Source organism: Hyaena hyaena, unplaced genomic scaffold (genome assembly GCF_003009895.1).
Source record: "Hyaena hyaena isolate Hyena2069 unplaced genomic scaffold, ASM300989v1 scaffold_3, whole genome shotgun sequence".
Taxonomy (NCBI): domain Eukaryota; kingdom Metazoa; phylum Chordata; class Mammalia; order Carnivora; family Hyaenidae; genus Hyaena; species Hyaena hyaena.
Window position 1 is genome coordinate 4,389,418 of NW_024080635.1, and position 22,993 is coordinate 4,412,410.

General features: G+C 50.4%; 1 protein-coding gene and 1 long non-coding RNA gene across 5 annotated transcripts in view; both read left to right on the forward strand.

Annotated features, from left to right (window-relative positions):
• MECR (mitochondrial trans-2-enoyl-CoA reductase) overlaps positions 1-16,438 on the forward strand; it is a 30,797-nt gene extending 14,359 nt beyond the window's left edge. For 3 of the 4 annotated variants that reach the window (XM_039234074.1, XM_039234095.1, XM_039234085.1), the window contains exons 4-10: positions 6,535-6,678; positions 9,282-9,384; positions 10,419-10,521; positions 11,858-11,931; positions 14,446-14,506; positions 14,658-14,730; positions 16,135-16,438. In XM_039234074.1, coding sequence (XP_039090005.1) covers positions 6,535-6,678; positions 9,282-9,384; positions 10,419-10,521; positions 11,858-11,931; positions 14,446-14,506; positions 14,658-14,730; positions 16,135-16,295 — 719 coding nt within the window. In that variant the 3' untranslated portion in view covers positions 16,296-16,438. The remainder of the gene's footprint in view (positions 1-6,534; positions 6,679-9,281; positions 9,385-10,418; positions 10,522-11,857; positions 11,932-14,445; positions 14,507-14,657; positions 14,731-16,134) is intronic. The other variant, XM_039234082.1, reaches the window with a different exon arrangement.
• A 2,241-nt stretch (positions 16,439-18,679) lies between these two features.
• Positions 18,680-20,882, forward strand: LOC120230529. Its single transcript, XR_005528066.1, has 2 exons — positions 18,680-20,216; positions 20,364-20,882. It is a non-coding gene; the product is annotated as an uncharacterized LOC120230529 (long non-coding RNA).
• The last annotated feature ends 2,111 nt before the right edge of the window (positions 20,883-22,993 follow it).

A 22,993-nucleotide genomic window follows, 5' to 3' on the forward strand; every position in this document is an offset into this window, starting at 1 on the left:
TTATTATTGAGTGCATATACCCCCTGCCAGTAAGAATGGGAGCTGAACAAGGAGAGCAGAAAGTCAGTTTCATCTGCCCTGGAGGTGATGACCTGCTCTCTCGTCTCCTTTGGCCCGTTATTGATCAGAGCTGTGATTCTCTGAATCCCTACATCCCAAAATCCTTGCTGTAGGCTACAATGGGAAATCCAAATAAGACGGCCCCTGGCCTCCAGGAGGTTGAAATTTAATTGAAGAAATCTCCAAACTAGGAACCTCAATAAAGGGTGTGTTCCATATTACAAGTCTACAGGAAGCCGAGGACACCTCTGGCTCCTCTGTGTGTGCGTGTGAATGCGAGAGAGAGAGACAGTCTTAAGGAAGGATCAGGGCTTCACGGAGGAGGCTTCTTTGGAATGGACCTTTGATGGATGAATCATGTGAGGTGGAGATGAGCCAGAAATCACTGCATTTGGAGGAAACAACATGAGCAGACACAAGGGTCGGTTTGGGAAATAGAAATCCAGTGTAGCCTCGTGGAGGATTCGCACACAGGAGAAGTTTGCTTAAGGGATAAAGAAGGTCACACAGATAGTGGGGCCGCATGGGGGATGTCCTGCAAAAGGCTAAGGAGTTAGGGTTTTCTTTGATGTATAGTGAGTCGTTGTGAGTTTTGTTTTTAGCACTTGACAGTTTTTGAGGCACAGACATTATATAGAGGATCCTGACAGCGACCAGTAGAGGGAAGCAGGGAAGACAATAACGACCTCATTCCACAAATAAGGAAATGAAGCTAAGGGGCACCTGGGTGGCTCGGTCAGTTAAGCATCTGACTTTGGCTCAGGTCATGATCTTGTGGTTCGTGAGTTCGAGCCCCACATCAGTCTCTGTGCTGATAGCATGGAGCCCACTTCCGATCCTCTGTCTCTCCCTCGCCGCCCTCCCCTGCTTGTGTGTGTACTCTCTCTCCCCTCTCAAAAATAAATAAACATTAAAAAAAAAAAAAAGAGCAGGAGACACTGGGTGGCTCAGTCAATTAAGGATCCAACTTCGGCTCAGGTCATGATCTCATACCTTGTGAGTTCGAGCTCACGTCAGGCTCTACGCTGGCAGCTCAGAGCCTGCAGCCTGCTTTGGATTCTGCTTCTCCCTCTCTCTCTTTGCCCCTCCCCCCACTCACACACACTCGCTCTCTCTCCCTCCCTCTCTCTCTCAAAAATAAAAAGTTAAAAAAAAAAAAAAAGAACAGAAGCTTGGGAAGAAGCCCTTACCCAGAGAGCAACCTGAAAGAAAACCCACCAAACTCTTATCTCCACTATGTTTCTGCTAAACTACAGTGTTAGGACCCTTTGAGTCATATAACTTACAGTCAACTCGAACTTGCTGCACAAAAAAATAAGTTAATTGATTTCTAGACATGCAAGAGAGGGAGAGCTTTCAAGATGGAAAGCTGGATTCAGGAGCTCAGTAATCTCAGAGCTCATTCTGTTTCCTCATTAGTTCTCAGATAGGTCTCCCCACACAGTGATACAGTAACATCCACAAGTATTTATTGCCTACTCCCTTTGCACCAGGCCCAGTTCTAGGCACTCTACGTATATGAACTCAGCTATTCCCACAACAGGAGGGAGGTATGAGATAAATATTCAATATTACGCAACCTGCCCAAGATCACCCAGCCAGTACGCGGTGCAGCTGAGACTCAAACCAACCTTTCACAGATGGCCACTGGCATCCTGAGGTTCGCGTCAGTCTGGGAACAAACAAAGGAACGTGGCCTCCACGATGCGTCCAGTGCAACCATATCCCTCTGCCATCAGGGCTCTGACCGACCCTGCTGGGTCCTTGCCCATCTCTGAACCCCTCCACACTCCGTAGTTTTACACCATCTAAACTGCAAGCTTCTTCGCAGCATAGCTGACTGGCCATAGGGCAATTTTGCTATAAACGATAAAATTGTGAAAAAATAAAAAAAGACATTTGCTAAAAAGGACACCATCAAACACAAAATGAGTAACGAAAAGACTACTGCAAAATACAGGATATTTCAGCTCATTCCATATGGGTCACGTAGATTCATGTCAATACCACACAAATAACTGGTTTTATTTTGCGAATCTACAAAAGGTACCTTAAGCACTTGTCTTCAGTCTTTTGTTCCTAGGATCACAGTTTTTTGGTGCTTATTGATTGGTCACCTTAATCAGTATTGCACTTTTTTTTTTTTTTTTGCTAAAATTTCTTCCTTGATCAGTTTCCAAATACCAGGATGCACATTTATAACTGGGCTTTGTATGGGATTGTGAAAGCCTCTCACGTTGTTGTCTCATTGTGGCATGTTTTCACATTTCCATTGACAGATGTTCCAGAGTTCTCTGGGAAATGTGGGGTCAAAACTCCACGCTACCTTTTAGGCTGTTACAAGGGTTAAAGCTGAGGGGCACCCGGGTGGCTCAGTCGGTTAAGCGGCTGACGTTGGCTCAGGGCATGATCTTGTGGTTTGTGAGTCGAGCCCCACGTCGGGCTCTGTGCTGACAGCTCGGAGCCTGGAGCCTGCTTCGGATTCTGTGTCTCCCTCTCTCTCTGCCCCTCCCCTGCTCCTGCTCTGTCTGTCTCTCAAAAATAAATAAAAGTTAAAAAAAAAAAAGGGGGGGGGTTAAGTTGGTATAACACGAAATAGGACTGTGTCAGTGCAGAAGTGAAACCAGTTGTTAACCAGTAGATGAAACCAACAAACTGTCAACCAGTTCTTGGTTTTTTTTTTTGTTTGTTTTTTTACAGTAAAATAGCCTCATTAGTTATACGGCAAAAGAAGTACACCAGGGGTCTGGGGTTGGGCGGTCCCAGTTGCCTCCATTGAGTGTCTTGCCCACTTTTGTGGTTTAAAGGGTGGGGCCTTGTGGTTGACAGCCTCAGAGGTGAGGAAGGAGCAGTTCTAGAAAGAAAAGGCAGGATTAAACAGGAACAGAAGTCTGCTACTAGGAGTTCTTTCCTTTGAGACCAGAAAAGCTGCCAAGAATGGCTCCCCTCTCGCCTGCAGCCCCAGAGATGGAAAAACAACGCTTAATACGATGAACAGTCTAGTTAGTGCTGTAATGAGAGGATGGACACCAAGGAGTCCCCCATCTCGGGAAGTATTCAGAGAGACTTCCAAAGAAGTGGTGCTTGAACTCGGTCTGGAAGACCGAGTAGAAGCATAGCCTGTGGGCTAGGTGAGGAAGGACTTCCAGCCAGAGAGTGCAGCGCATGCAAAGCTACCGGGAGCAGGCTCGGCGCTGTCAGAGACACTGTAGCCTGGTGCGGCTGTGTCCCTGCGGGGACAGAGGAGACTGTAGAGGCGGGCTGGGGCCCGGTCATAGACGGCTCGCGTCTGTGGTCAGAGAGGCCCGAAGAAGAGTTAAGAATGAGTGGGGGTGCCTGGGTGTCTCAGACTCGGTTAAGCATCTGACTCTTGACTTTGGCTCAGGTCATGATCTCCAGTTTGTGAGTTTGAGCCCCGCATCGGGCCCTGCACTGGTAGTGCAGGCCTGCCTGGGATTCCGTCTCCCCTCTCTCTACCTCTCTCTCACTCAAAATAAATGAACTTTAAAAAAAGGAGGAGAAGAAGACAATGACGACGACAACTTGGGCAGTGCACAGCCTACTCTTGGACAGGTGGAGGGTAGAGGCAGGAAGCCAGTAAAGAGGTGGCTAAACAGTTCAGGCTTCAGTTGATAAGGGTCTGAACAAGGCAGGGCCACAGAGCTGGGGAAGACAGGATGGAGTTAGGAGCTAAAGGAGCAGGGCTCAGTTACTAGATTTGGAGAGAAGAAAAAGGACGAGGGGTGTAGGGAATCGCGCCTGTGGAGGTGGTGGTGTCAGCCAGAACGGGGGTTTCTCCCCAGAGAAAAGGGAAGTCTTTCCCACCAGGGACCAAAGAGCAAGAGAATTTTTTCTTGCTGGGACTATCATTCCGTTTGTTCAGTAAACATTTTTTGAGTACATCTGCACTGTGCTGGGGTCTGGCATACAGCAGTGGACAGACATGGCCTTTCTTCTAGTGAAGGCCGCAGTTTAGCAAGAGTGGCAGTCATTAAACAGATAGGTCCTCAACTGGCCAGACCTTGGCCGTCTTTCACGTTACTGAACTGTGCCCATTGCCCGCTTTTCCCCACACGCAGCCAGTCCCCGGGGAGACTGGGCCGGAGAATGTGCGGACTGATCTTCTAATTGGAAACCCTCAAAATCCTCCTGAGGCAGCACAGGGCAGCAGTGAGGGCACCAAGAGACATTACACACCCATGATATGTCCCGGGCACAGTGATAACACACTCACTATATGTACTAGGCACACCGATAGTCTGTACAAACGTCATTGCGTTTGATCTTCACAGTATGACATTAGTGTTGAAGAAGGTAAAGTGAGAATTCCAAATCACACAAATCATGAATGGCAGAGCCGGGAGTTTTAAGCAGGTTCCCCGCTCCAGGATCTAAGGATTTTTACTGTAAAACCCTGAAAGCCCTCAGGGCTGACAATGGGCGCTGCCCCCATCTCACCCAGGTTCTCTGTAGAAGAGGATAAGGAACTACCAGGGCCCAGAAGTTTGTGTCAGGCTCTGAATTGCCATTGTCGTGCCTTTAAGGGAAATCAGAAAACACCCCTGACTTCATGCAGAGAAAGCCCTACACTGTGTTTGGCCAGAGTAGAAATGGTACATGTTGGCTACGAGAAGTAGGGGCCATGATGATGAAGAGGACAATAAAGATTTGAACACCAGGCTGGGTGAAGCCCAGAGAATGCCAGGATACCACCTAGATTCCAAAGGAACCCTTCAGTTTGTCAGTGTCTTGTTTTCTCAGCCACAGATCTACTCTGGAACCAGAGAAGCTCTTAATAAAACGTGTTCCTGCCTCTTGTCTGCACCACCTGGTCCCTAAAGCCCCACATTGTCTCTCCCCGCCTACAGCATAATTAGTAGTCACCTAGACTGTCCCCTGCCCCCCTGGGCCTGACCATGTGGTGTCTGGGTACCATTAGAATCCCAGCAGCCGGGCAGGTGCACACAGTCCAGAGCTGCAGAGTTGTAGGACAAAGGCCCCCAAGACCCCACAGCCACCAGACACCAAGCCCGTAATGGTTTCTCTAAGGTGACCTAGCGAGTATGTGGCAGAGCCCAGGCTTGAATTGTGTGTCTGTCTGTCTCCAAGTCTGTCCTCCTCACCTCTGCTTTATACAGGACCCTGCCTGCGTGGGTGAAAACCTGTCAGATGTGGCTTGTGACCCGTTCGTGAAATTGATCTAACGAGTGGCAAATGGCATTTCCCCCCCTAAAATCAGTCAGAACAGAATAGAAAATAACAGCACAGCATACGTAGTAGGGTAAATACTGTTCCGTGAACCTTTGATTTCTGTTACACGTAGGTGTACACATTTGTATATGTGACTGTACTGAGTGGCCGCATGCCTCACGGTTACTGTGGGTCCAGATCCTGAGAGCCTGGGTGATGCTTCTGTGACCCAAGGCCCTTGAGCCGTGGCCCACGCCTTTCCTCCTGTCACTCTGCCCTGCCGTGCATGTCCCAGGTCCGTCCTCTGCCTGTCCTGCCTCAGAGCATCTCCGTATGCGTTTTCCTCTCCCTAGAACATTCCTGCTGTACCCTGTGAGTGGCTGGCATCTGTACCCTTTAACTCTTAGCCTGCGCCTCCTCAGAGAAGCTGTTCCTGGCGCCCATCTCAAGGAGTTCTCCCTCCTGTACCTGTCTGTTTCTCGCCTCTTCTCCCCTGGAATGAAACTCTGTGAAAGGACGGGATGCATCTACGCTGTCCAAGCGCCTGGCTCCTCAGTGGGTGCACGCGAAGCATCTGTAGGTGGGGCGCCCGGATTTGCCGGGTGACTTTGGGCAAGTCACTTTCATGGCTTGCCCTGTTAAATGAGGAGGTTAAACCTGATGCTCTGAGGGCCTTCTCGACACTGACATGTTATGATTCTTTTGTCCTCAGCTAGGACGTGGGGTGGAGATGAATGATCACTTCTCTCCAGTCAACAGGAGTCTGTCATTTCCCTTGGGTCATTTGATTTGTGCAGCGGCTCTTGGAGGAGGCCAGCGTCATTTACATATTAGGGTAACCAAAACTCAGTAATTGGCTCAAACTAGCTGAACAGCAAAAACAGATCCCAAAGACGGGCCTTCGACTCCTACCTTATGCTTTTTTCCATAATACCGACCCAAGTCGACGTGCCCTATGTGAGGAGGGTGATGGCTAAATAGGGAAGTGGGGGCTTTCGCAGCTTCTCTTGCACTGGTCCTGATGTTACTCAGTGTCCCGTAGTTTCAGCTCCTTAGCCACCTGCTGGGTGACAGTAGCTACATCTAATGGTAATGAACGTGCTAATGACAAAATCACTATCATGAAGACTCAGAGAGAGTCCAAAGGATTTCAGGATCTTCTTTTTCTCTTTAGTCTTACCTGAAGGCTGATGTCTTCAGTGCCTATTTACTGAGGAGGGTGACTTGGGGCCAGTTGTGGAGAGGGATCCTTTCTCACAACCCTGGTGCCATCCCCTGACTCAGGAACCTGGCGGACCGAAGCTGTGTTCAGTGAGGAAACACTGATCGGAGTTCCAAGTGACATCCCTCTCCAGAGCGCCGCTACCCTGGGTGTCAATCCCTGCACGGCCTACAGGATGTTGACGGACTTTGAGCAGCTGCGGCCTGGTAGGAACCCACAGGTTCAGGGAGTGGGCTGGGGTCTCTTGACTCGGTGTGACCCAAATCCTGCGCCTGAGGCCCTGGGAACTTCCCGACTTCCTCCGGGCCCCTAATCTGGGTGAGCGTATGCTTGCTGCTCTTGTCTTGCTAGCTTGGTTCCTGGAAAGTGTGCTAGAACCTCATGAGGAGAACATTCTGGATAACCACTGAGGGATCGCATTCCCTAGAGCTTGGGATGGAGTCCTGCCATTCAGCAAAAACATATGGAGCTGTGCTAAGCTCTGGGACCCAGCAAAGCCAGACAGGAGAGACCAGTGCCTGTGTTCCCAGCAAAATGCTGAACTGAGAAATTCCACTCAGCATTCCTGGGGCACTTTCCAGTTCACATAAGTGCCTTTCCCTGCAATTCCCCAGTGAGGGCAGTACATCTTCAAAGCAGTGTGTGAGGCTGGCATCATCAGTTGAGAGTTCAGGCCTCAGGCAGACAACCTCGGTCTGAACACCAGCCTCCCCTTTCACTGTGAACTGACCTCTCAGGTCATCGGATTTTTCACCTATAAACATGGAGAATGAGGGGTTTTGACGGTTAACTGAAACACTGCAGTGTAACACGCAGCCTGAGGCTTGGCACACGACATGCACACAATGTGCGCTACTTTTACTATGCTTCCTTTTCATAAAGGAGGAAACTGAGGTCCGGAGAGGTAAGCTACTTGGGTGAGATCACTGAGCAAGGGAATGACAAAGCCAGGTGTTCTGTTCGGGGCTCCCCAAAAGCAGAGCCTGAGGCAAGGACTGAGGGTGGACAGTTCACTGGGGAGGTGATCCCCGGAAGCAGGGGTGAAGGACTGAGAGAGCAAGCGAGGGAAAGGGGGGAAAGCCAGTGAAGGCTGCTTACTGCCGGGGGCGAGCGGGGCTCCATCTTGCTGGGCGGAGGCCCCCAAAGACCCTCACGGAGCCCACCTCAGCACTGACCCCCCCATCATTGGAAGGTCACCCTGCACAGGATGCATGTCCCGGGACTAGAGAAATCAATCACCTGGTCTAGCTCTGCCACACCAGTGAGGAAACTGAGGCAGAGATATTGGAGCATGATAAATTTAGACTGCCACTACAGCTTGTAGCTGGCTAAAAACCAGTGCCAGCTTCCTGCAAAGAGAAATGCAGGTTCTCCCAGCTGTGCCAGAGCGGCCTCGGGAGCCTTTGGGGGAGAACCTGGTGCCGGAGTCGTGTTGGTCACCTGCGGCCCCTCCCCTCAGGCCACCTGTGAATTGGGCTGCAGTTGTGGTGGACATCAGGGTATTCTGACAGCATCCCATCACAGATGCCCATAGTGCGTGTCTCCACCCGCCTGCCTCGGAGCAGGTGTGGTCTGGGCTGGATCAGAGTTAAACTAAATTCTCATACTGACCCATGGTAAGAATTACATTTTACGCGGTAATCCAGTACATAGATGTAGATATGAGTGTATATATAATGGAAACTAAATTTTTTGGAGCAGTATTGACCTTAGTGGGTGTGATGCAATGCGTTCTTCTTAATTTCTGTCCCTCAATTTTAACTTAAAAAAAATGTTGCTTACAACCCACTAGCTTGATTTCATAACCCACTAATGACAATCTGTGTACTGATTCCTGCCTGCAGAAAACGGGCATTCTTCTTCCAGGAAATTCCCTGTCTGTAGCTCCAGATTCCTGAATTTCAGATAGCATTTCGGGGTAACAGCACACCTTCCTGGACACAAAGGCATTTGACTAATCTGGAGCCTCCTGACTGGTGCTCCCAAGGATTCCTGTTTTAGGGGGAGGAAATGGTGGTTGTGACCTGTCCTGTGTCATTGAGTGACAGTCAGTGGGGAAACTGGAACTCACACCAGGTCCATCTGATTTCAGAGCCCACGTTTCCCCCCAGCATGCCACGCTGCCTCCCCCACTCACCAATTCCAAAGCCCGGGCTTTGACCAGACTCTCTGTAGGATGCTGTTTCTGGAGCCGTGGGTTCCTCTGGCACTCTGATCCCATTTCAAGGCCGTGTGCCTTTCCTGAGCAGCACAAAGGGGAAATGACGCATGGCCGTGTCCTCAGGAAGCTGCAGGCTCTTGCTAGAAATGGGCATGTCCACAACCAAGTGTAAGACAGGGCACACCATGTGCAGGAGCCAGGGGAGCACACAGAAGGAAGATGGGAAGGAAGGCGCACTTGAGCTGTGCTTCAAGGGGTGTGTGGGATTTCAAAACGAAGGAAGAGAAAAGGAGGGAAACATTGCACACCATGGAAATAACCTAAGAGATTTGAGGACATAAAAATCGAGAGAATGATTAACAATATAAAATCATTTACACAGTGGGATCTAAATTACATGCTGAGTGGACTCTGAATTGCCAAGTCCTGCGAGGCACCATGGGCCATGTGGAATTTTGCGGGGGTGGGGGGTGGGGGGCGCCTGGGAGAAGAGTAAGCAAGATCTGAGAAGATTCAGCAGCCAGGTCCTGGGTCATTCTGAGCCTGAGGACTCCCGTCTCTTGCCCTACAATAGGATCCCAGGCGGGAAGCACTTGACCTGTTTACAGGTCTCCAGGACTTGACTTGGGTCTCTTCCTGGCTCTACAGGAGACTGTGTCATCCAGAATGCGTCCAACAGTGGAGTGGGGCAAGCAGTCATCCAGATCGCTGCAGCCCTGGGCCTGAGGACCATCAATGTGGTCCGAGACAGGTGCGTGGGGACGCCTGATCCCATTGCACAAGACCACCCATTGCGTTTCCACCCAGCATCCCTGCAAGTGCCCCTATCACCACCAGATGGCGCCCGTGCATAAGCAGCCCGCAGACGGCCTCTGGCTATAGGAAGGGTGACTCTCCCAAACGTCAAGCAAGGGAGAGCAGGAAGGAGGTGGAGCCGGCTCTTGCTGAGCAGCTAAGAGTTTTTGAGACTCTGTGATAACTTTATGATTTCAAAGCCACACTTCGCATTTGGGAATCTCTTAAGCTGTGTTATTCCTTCTGTAAACTGCCTAACCTAGGCCCCTTTCTCCCCTTGCATCCGTGTGGCACTTGAGCTGCACTAAATGTGGCTGTGAAGGAGATGGGGCAGGCTTGTCATCTGTGTTACAGGGAGGAAACAGGATTCAGAGAAAGGGAGCAACTTGCCCAGAAAGACACAGCAAGTCAGTAACAGACTTAGCTCCCTGCCTTGTTCTCTTTCCACCGTTTCCTTAAGCCTCACTGTCAGCAAACGTAGCTATATCCGTCGTGGAGTCCCAGTCTTTGGAGGAGAATTGACACCCTCTTCCCTTCCCTGTCCCCTCAGTTGTGTTAACAAAAGTTACTCTGTTTGCCTTGGCCAAAGAGGCCGAGAGCCACTCCTGGGCTGGAGTGTGTTTGCACAACTGAAGAGCCCTGAAGAGCCCCTTGAAAAGAGTAGGGGAGAGGAAATGAAGTCTGTCATTTCAGGAGACAAAATCGGGAAGTGAAATGACTCCTCCCCGGGCCAGATGGTTCTAGCCCCTTTGAGCCGGTAAGGACGTAGAAATCACCCAGTGGTGCCAGTGAGGAGACCAAGACCAAGAGGTGTTAAAGTGCACCGGACGCCAGTAGCCAGCCCCTCGCTCAGCGCCTGGCTGGCCCCCGGTCCCAGCTTCCCGCAGAGAGAAACTCCCGTGCTTCCAGCCATGGCAGAGGAGCCCTAGAAGTCTCTGGTAGCAAGTGAGCAGGAGTGGCCGAGGGCCGTGGATTGTGTTTGGTTTCCAGGCCTGACATCCAGAAGCTGACTGATAGACTGAAGAGTCTGGGGGCCGAGCACGTTCTCACCGAAGAGCAGCTACGGAAGCATGAGATGAAACATTTGTTTAAGGTACGTAGGCTGAGGGGCATTGTGCCTTCATTCTAGGCTCATCTCCCCCCAGAAAAAGTTGACCTGATAGAAAAGCTGGGACCAGCCCCATTGCTCCTCTCTAGATCCCCCCTTCATCTTTTTGTGGAAACATAAAACCCATTCCCTCAGGGGACAGCGTGCATTAAGTGCCCCGATGCTGCGAGGGAGGCAGCAGAGACAAAGTCCGGGGCACCTGGGTCACTTGTACCTTGGAGTCTTTTTAGCAGGCCACATCAGTCCATACAGCCAGTGGGAATCTCAGAGCTGGGAGAGGACCTGAGGAAACTGAGGCACAGAGAGGGAAGAGAAAGGAAAGAAGGACCATTTCCAAAGCCCTGTCTTTATATTGCATCTGATAATCCCCACACAAGCCCCACAAAGCAGGTGCTTTCTCTTTTTTAGAGGAGAAAACCAAGTCTCAGAAGAGAGAAAGGATTTCACCAAAGCCACACAGTTATGAGTGGAGTCAGGGCTGGCCCCAGGTCTCTCTGAACTCCCAGACTCTTAACCTTCTAGAACCTCCACCCCCAGCCTACCTAATAGGTGACTGAACCTCAGCCTCTTTCCTCCGGGCCCTGTAGTGACCACCCACACACACTCACTTGAGAAAGCCTGCCTCTTGAGAACATTCCCGAAGCGGCAGATCAGCACCTCTAACTCACACTGAGTTGTGAGTGCAGAGAAGAGGTACACTTGGGGGACCTGGAGTCCTTTGAAAAGGAACAGAGATGCCGTCTGTCTGGCCCTTCCTAGAGAGGAGTTTTGAACAAAATCCCAAAACATAACAGGATTCGGCTAATAAAGCAAAGGTCCTTGCAGAGCAGAGAGTGAAGGCAACTGCATCCCATTTTCCTTTGCTTTCCCCCTGCCCCCGCCCCACCTCTCCACATAGCACCTGTGGAAGGGAAGTGCTGTTTGTCACAAGCATCAGACCCCACGTGTAAGGGGGCGCCTAGCAGGCTCAGTTGGTAGAGCATGCGACTCTCAATCTCAGGGTTGTGAGCTCAAGCCCCACACTAGGCATGGAGGCTACTTTTAAAAAAAGAGAGAAAGAGGGGCGCCTGGGTGGTTCAGTCAGTTAAGCAGCCAACTTCAGCTCAGGTCACCATCTCATGGTTCATGAGTTCGAGCCCCGCGTTGGGCTCTGTGCTGACAGTTCAGAGCCTGGAGCCTGCTTCAGATTCTGTGTCTCCTCCTCTCTCCGCCCCTCCCCAACTCATGCTCTGTTTTTGTCTCAATAATAAATTTTAAAAAGAAAGGAAGAGATGCCATGCATACAGTGGTAGCTCCCTCACTACAGGTTCCTTTTTTCCAGGATATGCCCCAGCCCCGGCTCGCTCTCAACTGTGTTGGCGGAAAAAGCTCCACAGAGCTGCTGCGACACTTAGCGTAAGTCCCTTGGCCCTGCAGGTCTGGTTGGCTGGAGCCCTCCAGGCCTTTAGCTGGGGGGACTGTCAGGTGACCCAGACCCAGTGGGCAATGCAAGCCAAGCCAGGAGAGCCTAACCCTGGGTAGGAAATGGATCATGATCGTTTCCTGCTTATCCGGGCACCTCCTTTCTCAGCCTCTTGCTTTATCAGTGACTGAGAGACCAAGCCGCTTTGTTTTTCCAAGGGACCCCAGAAGTGGATGGCTAAGCTTTTTGTATAGGGGAACGGTTATAGATTCATAACCTAGGGGCATCTTCAAAAGTCACTTAGTCTTAGCTGGTTAGCTTTTGAATTTGTTATTAGCTTTTAAAAATAGATTCTCATTTCAGAGGTAACATTATGCTATTACAAAGCATTTCAAAGGCACGTGAAAGTGCAAAAGATGGGTGCACCTGGCTGCCTCAGTTGGTGGAGCGTGCTACTTTCGATCTCAGGGTTGTGAGTGTGAGCCCCATATGGGCTGTGGAGATTACTTTAAAAAAAAAATAAAGCCTTCCCCCAAAAAAGCACAAAGGAAAAATTAAGCAGAAAAGTTCGCTATCGTCCCACCACCCAGGGGGATAAGCACTGGTGACAATATTAGCAGTGTGTAAATGTCCTTCCATCCTTTTTTCCGTTAATAGAAAGTTCCTGAGCTGAGGGCCACCTGAAAGGATACTTTCCAACTAAAGCAGGAATCCCCTCAGCAACACTGGTTGAAACATACTTGCTAACACTCACTAGCTCCGGGATACAGAGAATTCTCTAGAATTCATAGGCTAGATGGGAAGATGGGTCATGTGGTCAGAGAGTTGTGATAGTGATCACTGAGTATTCCCCTGTGCTTGGCTTACCTGTCACCCCCGCGCAAAACCACCAAGGCGAAGGATACTATCCCCATCCATTTACATAAGGCCTAGAGAGGGTAATCACCTTGCCCAAAGTATAGGAAGTGGGAGAGCCAGGCTTAGCCCCCAGTCCTTGTGACTCCTGAGCACACCCCTTCCGCCCCACTCCGGCAGCCCCGAGAGCAGCTGCACTCGCTGTAGGTGGAGGCCTTGAGTAGCAGTTACAGGTGTAGACACTGGAGTCAGAAAGTTCCAGCTCTGCGACTTACTAGCTGTGGGCCCGTGAGAAGTCAGGCAATACCTAAAGGGTCCAGGCCTCAGTCTCCTTGTGTCTACAGTGGGAGGGATATAAACCCTTTCTGCCTCAGAAGATTAGTTGAAAGACACTGAGGTGGTGCACAAATCGCTCTACAGAGGTGGGCCTCAGTTTCCCCACTGTAAAATCAAGAGCAATGAAGGTGCTCCCCTGGGGTCACAGTGCTGATTCACCACATCAGTGCACGTGGAAATGTGCAGACTTGGGCCGGGCACCTAAAAAACACCCAGTAAACAGCTCTTCAGATGAGAACAAATGCGGAGGCAGTGGGAAGTTGGGGGGAGGGCTGGATCCCAGAAAGGGGCTACTTTCTGGAACCGGCGTCAGGTGAAAGGGATCTTAAGACCAAACTACCCACAAGCCTCCTGGACAAAGAGTGAGCTGCATCACACAGCAACTGCTTCCGTCTCATAGTTCACAAAGCATCGCATACACACCCCCCATCACCCTGGACCAGCGGACTTCTCAAAGCCGGCGGATGGGGAGGGCAGCACAGGTGAAGTCAAGCAGAAGAGGTCCAAGCTTATTAGTTTTTAAAAATTATTTAAGCCTCTCCCCTTTTGGACTGCTGGGACGGGTACGGGTGTCAGACAGCGGGTCCTGGCACGACCCCTCCTGCAGCCAAGGGCAATGGCCACTGCCCTCTCCCCATCCACGCCATTCCTTATCTGTAGAGTCCACCTCACCTCACCGGTCCTCAAAGGAGCGTGGACAGACGGAGGGTGGAGGTCTGTGCCAGTGTCTGCCCTGCCCAAGCCCCACCTCTAGGAGTGGTGGGGAGCCCGGACTGAGCTCACGTCTTGAGTTCTTCTCAGCAGAGTGTTTCTTTGCAACCTTCATCCAGGCCCGACTGGGCGGTCACGGCAGTGGCTTCCCAGCCCTGGCTACACATCCGTGTCGTCTGACGGGGTGTCTGTTGGTTGAATTTACTACAGATTCTTGCTTCCTGATTCATTAAGTCTGAGTCGAGCTTAGGAATCTGTGGTCTTTGAAACCTTCCCAAGGATTCTGAGATCGAGGTTCAAAAACCAGGGTTGGAGGGGTGCCTGGGTGGCTCAGTCAGTTAAGCGTCTGACTTTGGCTCAGGTCATGATTTCACCGTTCATGAATTCAAGCCCTGCCTCGGGCTCTGTGCTGACAGCTCAGAGCCTGGAACCTGCTTTGGATTCTGGGTCTCCCTGTCTCTCTGCCCCTCCCTTCCCCCCCCAAAAATGAATATTTAAAAAAAATTTTTTTTTAAGAAACCAGGGTTGGTATAGAAGTGTTCTGGCAGGTTCGAGAAGAGCTCAATCTCTGCCTCTACCCACTCTGTTTTCTCTGGACTCTTCAGGCCCGGGGGCACCATGGTGACCTACGGGGGAATGGCCAAGCAGCCTGTCATAGCCTCTGTGGTAAGCTGGCGGGGGAGGCAGGCCCGGACATGGGCCTGGACACTACCGTCGTCCAAATCCACATGGTGCCCTTGTCCTTGGGCAGGAGTGTGGGGGGCATCACCCGAAGCGCTTGCCCTCAGAGTCCCATACGTCCTTCTTGTGTCCACAGAGCCAGCTCATTTTTAAGGATGTCAAACTTCGAGGCTTTTGGTTGTCCCAGTGGAAGAAGGACCATAGTCCAGGTGAGTGGATGATGGCCCCATTGCCAACGGTCACGTGGGAGGGCGACGCCTACTGCAGAAGTGACCGGCCATTTTGAGCCCTGGAGGGGTGATTGGCTCTGGAGCGCCATGACAGGTTACAGGAGAATACTGTCTAGCCACAGCCACGGTCAGCAAATTGGTATTGGGCTAAAGCGGGCTAGCCCCGGGGGGGTGGAAGCATGGAACAAGGTCAGGTGCCGTCCCCATCCTGAGCGGCTGCCAGTGGGGAAATCCGCCTTGGAAGACAGCCATGTGGGGCCCTCTGGAGCCAGCCGGCCGGGGTTCTAGTCCTGCTCCCACCGTTACTAGTGTTGGTTCTGCCTGGCCGAGCCGTGGGGTCTGGACAGGTGACTTTTGTCTCAGTTTAAATGCCATAGTTGTCTAGACGTTGTTTGCCCTGTTTCATAGAGAAGGAGACTGAGGTTCAGAGCCACTAGGTAGCTTGTCCAGTCACCCCCCCCCCCAGGGAGTGGTGCGGCCAGGGTGTGAACTAGTTCTCTAGCTCCAGAACCTGAGCCAGCACACTGTCCCTCCTCCTCTGGAGGACTGGCTGCCCAAAATGCAACCCCTCGAGCTGAGAGTGAAGAACCACGCGGAGTTATCCCAATGAATGGGAGGAAGGTGGTGGTGTCAGTGATGTGTTTTGGGCCAGAAACGTAGCCTGTGCAAAAGCCCGTTGTAGAGGGCGGGAGCATGGACAGATAGATTGTGGCCGGATTAGGAAAGGCCTTGCAGACCTTCTTAAGGAGCTCAGACTCTATCTGAAAGGCAAGCGAAGACCCACTGAAGTGTTTGAAACAGGGGACGTGATTAGGTTTGAATGTTGCATCAATCGATGTCTATGAAAAAACATTTCTCGGCCAAAGCCGAGACCGTATTGCCACTTGTCGTCTTCCTGGACCATATTGGGGGCAGGCCCGAAGAGGGGATGTTTGGGACCTCTCAACTCACAGAGTTCTAAGGGAGTTCTGGGCTCTCAGGGAAAGCTCTTCTCCCTGAGCCAAGCCCATCAGTTCCACTTCAGTTGGCCTGCCAGGCACACCCACCCCTCCCTGTGCCTCTTCTAGCTGCCCTGCCTCAAAGTAATCCTGCCCCTCCCACCATTCAGGACTCTTGGTTACACCCCAGTCGGGTGCTGTGGGTCTGCACCCCCATAGCCACCACTCTGCCTGCCCATCAGCTCTCAGGGCAGTGCCCCATCTCCTCTGTCCTACCCCACCAGGGACCCGTTTGTTGCCTCAGCCTCCCTCTCCGGGGTCAAGCCTGGACTTTCGGGGCTTTCCTGGAGTTCAGGGCCAGCTCCTGCCACCGGGGCTGGCCTGTGGTCTGTGTTGCCATGCCCTGCCGCTGTGCCCATGTCTGACTCCCTCCAACCTCCCACAGCCCAGTTCAAGGAGCTCATTCTCACCCTGTGCCGTCTCATCGGCCGAGGCCAGCTCACGGCCCCTGCCTGCTCCGAGGTCCCACTGCAGGACTACCAGCGCGCCTTGGAAGCCTCAGTGCGGCCCTTCGTGTCTTCAAAGCAGATTCTGACCATGTGCTGATCACACAGGAGCCACAGTGAGGTGGGAGGGGAGACGGATCGGCAGGACTGGTTTCAGGGCCCTCCCCAGGCTGCCCTGACTAGGAGGGTTGTGAAGCCCGCAGCCCCTGGGTGTCTAATAAAGTCTGAACTTCCTAAACCAAACACACACACAAAACCAACAGAAGTCATCCCTGTCGAGAAGGACCCTCAATTGTGTACCTGCCATTCCAGCACTCAGCCCATCCTCCAACTTGCCCCCCCAGCGGTGATTTCCTGAACACCCTGAAAGTAAAATGAGCATGGGCACTGGCGGGTGCAAAAGCCAGTAGGATGCAGGCTCCACCCCTAGGCTGTCCCAGAGGAGCAGAAAGGAAGGTTTGACTCATTCTGGGTGGCGCAAGGCTCTGTGTGGGACAGAAGGAGGTCAGCTGCCTGGGAGAGTGAACGCCAGGCTAAGGAGCCAAGGAGGTGGGGTCTCGGGGCTGGACCACCCTCATGGAATGTCTGTTCTAACAGGCAAAATGGTTGTTACACCAGTGCTTCTCTACCTGAAGTTATTTTACCCCAGGGACATACAGTGTCTGGGGCTGTTTTCAGTCATAACTGAGAGGGTGCGATTAGCATCTAGTGGGTAGAGATCGTGATGCTGCCCAGACATCGTATGGTGCATGGAACAGCCCTCCTCAACAAAGAAGCATCCAGCCCCCAATGTCCACAGCGAAACACAGAGAAACCCTGAGTTGAGTTAACAGGCCCACAGTCACTGCTATGGTGATTCAAGTGCTAGAGAAGATGCATGCAAAGTGCTATGGTCTTGTCCCAGGCCTGGAGTCAGGGGCGCCTTCCTGACGTGAAAGTGGGCTCCGAAAAATGAGTAGCTTTATTCAGACAAGGAGAAGAGGTTGGCATTATGTGACTTTTTGTATTTGCCTTAGGATCTGCTCACCCAGAGCAAAAAAACTAGAGACTTTGGAATGTTCCCTTATCACCTGGCCCATTTTCCAGAGCTCAAGAGCCCTTTTCATGGAGTATTTACTGGATACCTAGTGTGTGCCTGAGGCTAAGGGATGCCTTTGAGGGGGTGGAGACGGGGGCTGGCCCTTTGGTTGCTTAGCCTAGTGCAGAGGACCAATCTTCCCAGCATACTAATGAGGCCACTGAGAGATGTCCAGAGGGCCCTGGGGACATGGCAGCTCTGCCTGAGGGTTCAAGGATGAAGGTTCAAGGCTGAGGGTTGAAAGAAGGTTTCGTGGAAGAGGTGTCATCCACAGCAAGTCTTGAAGGCCAAGCAAGAAAAAGTGTGTCAAACAGAACCAGCAGCACATATGTGAGCCTGGCTCTGCTGCCTGAGGTAGGGGAGTGTGAGGGCACGAGTCAGAGCAGGAAGGCTCGAGAAGTCAGGACTTAGCCTTCAGAACTGGCGAGGCACAGAGGGGTTTCAGCAGCAGGATGATCTGGGAAAACTGGCTCCGAAGGCCAGAGGGCACTCGGGTTTAGTTACAAACATGTATGTCGGCCCCTGACCTAAGGCTCTTACCTGTGGGGGCATCTTTTTTTATATATATAACTTTTTTTTTTAATGTTTTATTTATTTCTGAGAGAGAGAGAGAGAGCATGAGCAGGGGAGGGCCAGAGAGAGGGAAACAGAGTCGAAAACAGGCTCCAGGCTCTGAGCTGGCTGTCAGCACAGAGCCCGACGCGGGGCTCTAACCCACAAACTGTGAGATCATGACCTGAGCCAAAGTCGGACGCTTAACCGACTGAGCCACCCAGGCTCAGCCCCCACATGTGGGAGGGAGCATCCTGTGTGTCCCTGGAGAAAAGGACTTAGCTTCCACCCAGCGCTGGGGGAGGTCTGCACATGTCCTCTGGATAAGAGTCGCTACCTGGTGCACCTACACTCCGGATCAGCTCCAGCCTGCCCAAGTCCCTCCCGTCCCCCATCTTCTGTCCTTGAGAAAAAGCCTGAGAGGGTGGAGGCTGCCCAAAGGCTACAGGAATGAGCAGTTAGAATTAGGTTCTTCAGGTGGAGTCCAGTGTTGGGCTTAGGGGAGTGATGAGCCTGTAGCCATGGAGAGGGAGCGGCCCCTGGTACAGACTTAGAGGAGGGAGACCTGAAGGAGGAAGGTTCATAACACGATGGTCAGAGACCCTGTGGAGGGACATGCAAAATGTCCTAAGAACAATATCTCTAGGGTTCTGGAGGTGGGCATTTGGGCTGTGCTTTATTTTATTTATTTTTATTTTTTTAATGTTTATTTTTGAGAGAAAGAAAGCGCACAAGCAGGCTGCTGTGGAAGGGCAGAGAGAGAATCCAAAGCAGGCTCCAGGCTCTTAGCTGTCAGCACAGAGCCCAACACAGGGCTCTCACTCATGAACCACAAGATCATGACCTGAGCTGAAGTCAGACGCTTAACCGACTAGGCCACCCAGGCGCCCCTGGGCTGTGCTTTAAAGAATGATTATAGTTTTCTCAGGTAGGGAAGGGCAACAAACATTATCGACAGACTTAGGGACCAGAGTAAGCAAAGTATATTATGGGGGCAGGACATTTATGTCAGAATCTTGTCATTTCCCCTGAATATCCATTCTCTTCCTAAGAACCCTGATGATTTTTACATAGGCACATGGTAGCCTGGAATAAATTTTCCTGCCTTCCTTGCGGCAGACAAGGTCTGTGTCCCTTGTGACACAAGCAGAGGTGGTAGGTGTCGATTCCTTAAGAACCTCTTTAACGTATAGCCAGTATCCATCCTGTACCTGTTTCTTCCCCCTCCCCCTCCCTCCTGGCTGGCACACAGACCCCATTCCTAGAATTTGCACAGCCATCTTCGATCATGTTAAGAATGGGTCAGTGACAGGATCCCAGAAGCCTGGGTTCCTGGCACCCAGAAGCCCCACTGTCAGGATTTGTTTTACATGAGAAACAAGCTTCCGTGTTATTTAAGTTTCTAGAACTTGGCCTGTCTCTGAAGCTAACCATAACTGATATATATTCTATGATTTAATTTATGTTGAAATCAATCACGCTGAGGCTGAAAAGCTGAATGGCGGCAGTGTGTGATTCCCCACTAAGGAATTTGAACTTTATCCTGTTGGCAGTGGGGAACAAAAGACTTCTGAGCCAGAAGATGAGAACTGTGCTTTGGCAAAGCGATTCCTCTGGCAGTGGTTCGGTGGACAGTTGGGAGAAGGGAGGCACTAAAAGAAGAGGTGAAATCAGAAATTCCTAGGCTTCTGAATTTCAGACAAGCAAAATCCCCAGAAATTTCAAAGGCCAGCATGGGGATTACCAACATCTAAGAGGCCAGCGGAGAAAGGAGACTGTGACAGAACCATGGCAAAAGAGGGTCTGACTTTAACTGGATCATCTCTTCTGTATTTTACAAGCACAGGAGGCTGTTTTTCATTTTCACGCAGGATAATCTCTCTGTGGAGTTGGGACAGCTCTGCTGGCCCACGAAATAAACAAAATCCTTTCTAAGCAGCTGGAGGAGGAACCTTCGGCTCCAGGAGACTGAAAGAAGACAAACAGGCATTGCCTCCAAAACAAAAGCTTGGGCACACCTGACGCCCCGAGGCTTCAGGACTCCAGAGCTCCCTGTTTGTCATCTTCTGGGAACACCACCTACAGCCACTTATATTATGTTGGCGATGGCTTTGTGTCTCGGGAGATGAGATAAATAAGCGCACTTTCCTCAGAGAAAGACTTGGGGCCCAGAGGAAAAAGGGTCTTGCATTCATCGTGCGTGGCAGGCATGCCTGTCCTTGCGCCAGAAACTCCTGGCTGCACCTGCCAGCCTCAGGCTTCTTGGTAGGCACCATGCCCTGGGTAGGACACTGGGCCCGGCAGGAGCTGGACATGGTAGAGAAGAGAGACGTAGGCCTGGCACAGCATCTGCCTGCATTTGCCGGGGAACACAGCAGAGCTGACCCGAAGGTAAGGAGACATTCGTGCTCCCTGAAAGAAAGGAGAGCTTTCCCTGTGCCCTAACCCTTGGCAGTGTACAGAGCCTTTCACCCATATCTCCACTTGATTTTGTCAACTTCCCTCTATCATTGAGATTTTAATGTCCTAACTTTACAGAAGAGGAAGATGCCAAGCGAGGTGAAGTGACTTGCTCAAGGTCACACAGCAGGCAGCAGATCGGACACCAGAAGCCAGGTCCCCTGATCCTGTCTGGTCACTACACCAGTCCTGATTTTTTTTATTTTTTGGCTCCACAAGTGGCCTTATGCTCCCTTTTTCTCTCTGGACTCCTTGATTTTGTTCAGTGATCATTAACATGTCAATCAGAAGAGAGTTCAGATTTCCCTGTGTCTGTAGCTCATGGAGAGGCAGGAAAACAGGAGAATTAAGAGGCCATTAAAGTAGTTCAGTAAGAGATCATTCATTTGTTCACTTAGTAAATATTTTGAACACCCTTCATGTGAAGAGCACTGTCACGGGTGCTAGGGATACAGTAGGAGAGAGAGAAAAAAGTTGGCCCTGGATACCAGGGAGCTTACGCTCTAGTGGAGGCGGAAGAACGTGAACAAGTGAATAAACAAGGCAATTTCAGAGTATGATCGGTGCTGTGAAAAAATAAAGTAAAATACGGTGGTATCCTAGTGATGTGGATACTTGAGGTAAGGTGGGCTAGGAAGGTCTGTGGCCTGAATAAGGAGTCAGCTATATTGCAGACAGAGATAACAGCACAGTTAAAAGCCCTGATGTGTGAACAGTATGACAGGGCCTGAGCTAGCTAGTGGGGGTGAAGTGGATGCATCCGGCAACATTTAGAAGGAAGAATCAGCAGGATAGACTAGATGCCGTGGTTGAAGGTTGAACTTTATTTAGCACTTTGCTGGATGGAGGGTGCCACTCCCTGAGAGAGGGAACTCTGGAGGAGGAGAAGGGTCTGGAGACTGGCATTTCCCCTCTGCCAGGGCTCTCTTTCCCATCTGTATTAACAGGTTGATCAGACTATAAGACAACAAAGGTTAGTACCAGTTCTTAAGAATATTACGATCGTCACACAACTACATTCCAAATGGATCAAAGATTGCAATATAAAAATAAATCCTAAAAAGAACACAACAAACCTTAAGAGGTTTTTTTTTTTTTTAACCTCAGAGTGGGGAAAAACTACAACACAAAACCCAGAATCAAAGAAAAATAAAGGATGGATGGATTGACTCCATAAATATCTTCTGTTTTTGCATAGCAGAAAACACTCTGGGCAAAGTCAAAAGTCCACAAACTAGGGAAGAAATATTTCCAATTCATCTAACAAAGAGCTGATTTCCCTAATGTATAGTGAGCTCTTATGGATCCATAAGTAAAAAGGAGAAAAAAATGCAAGCAGACAGAAAGGAAAGTCTAAGTGTCTCTTAAAGATATGAAATGTGGCTCACTCCACTTCAGATAACTGTAAATTACACCACCCTGACATAGCGTTTTTCAGCTATCAGATTAACAAAGATCATAAAATTTGATAACATGGTGTTGATGATGAGATGGAGAAACAGGTACTTATGGAAGAGAATTGAGCAATATCTATCAAAACTATATTGCCCACACCCTTTGACCCAACTTTCATACTTCTAGGAATAGATCCTACTTGTATGTATATACCGAGTTACTCATTACAGCAGGTATAGCAAATGGTTTGAACCTATCCCAAAATCCTTCACTCCTGCACTGATTAAATCAACAACTGCGTATAATGGCATTTTATAAGCCATAAAAACAGTCCTGAGGAAGCTCCTTTTGTACTGATGGAACGACTTTCAAAATAAGTGCAAAACTGTACATATAGTGCACTACTATTGCTTCGTTTGTGTAAAGTACCTCCCAAAGAACGTTTAAGAAACTGATTACATTGAAAAAAAAATTGATTACATTGCTTCCGGGAGGGAAACTAGGTGGCCAAAGGACGGAGATGGTAAGACTTTTCCCTGTATCATCTGAACCGGTTAATGAGTTATCTTTTCAAAATATACTTTTATAAATAAATAAAAACAGCAAACAAAACTTCTTTGTGGTTCTAGGTAAACTGGGTTACTGAGAAGGTAACCAGTATTTACCGAGTTCCTACTACGTTCCAGATACTGTTCCAAGCAGTATACCCTTCCGTATATACTACCTCATTTACTTACCCAGGTAGTCCGATTGAAATGGGATAAATTATTTTAATTTTACAATAGAAAATAAGTTAAATTAGCCAAGTAGTTTAGTCAGTGTCAAGCCTAATCTAGCTCCAAAACTCCAGCCTTCTCCACTTTCCACACTGCTCTTCCAGTTGTCCTATTTGTTAAATAATATTGGTATTATTTACTGGGCACTTGCGATGTGCTGGGAACAGTACGAAGTGCTTGACGCATTCTCCTATATAATTCTCTAGTCAACTCTGGAAGGTTGGAATTACTATCCCCTTTGTAGGGAGAAGACCAGCGAGGCTCAGAGAAGTGGCGCGTAACGGGCCCAAGGTCACGGATACAAAGACGGTTAGAACCCGGACTTAACTCCAAAGCTCCTGCTCTGAAGTCGAAACCACTCCCGGTTCAAAGGACAAAAGCCGGATGGCTCGCAGGGCGGGAGGGGCCGCAGGCACTTCCGGGGGAGAAGCGAAGCCACCCGGCGGCGGAAGGCGGTGCGGGCCCAGCCACAGCGAGCTCGCGAGAGGACGTGCCGGGAGGCGGGCGCCGCTCGCCTCGCCTGCGCCGCCTGTCGAT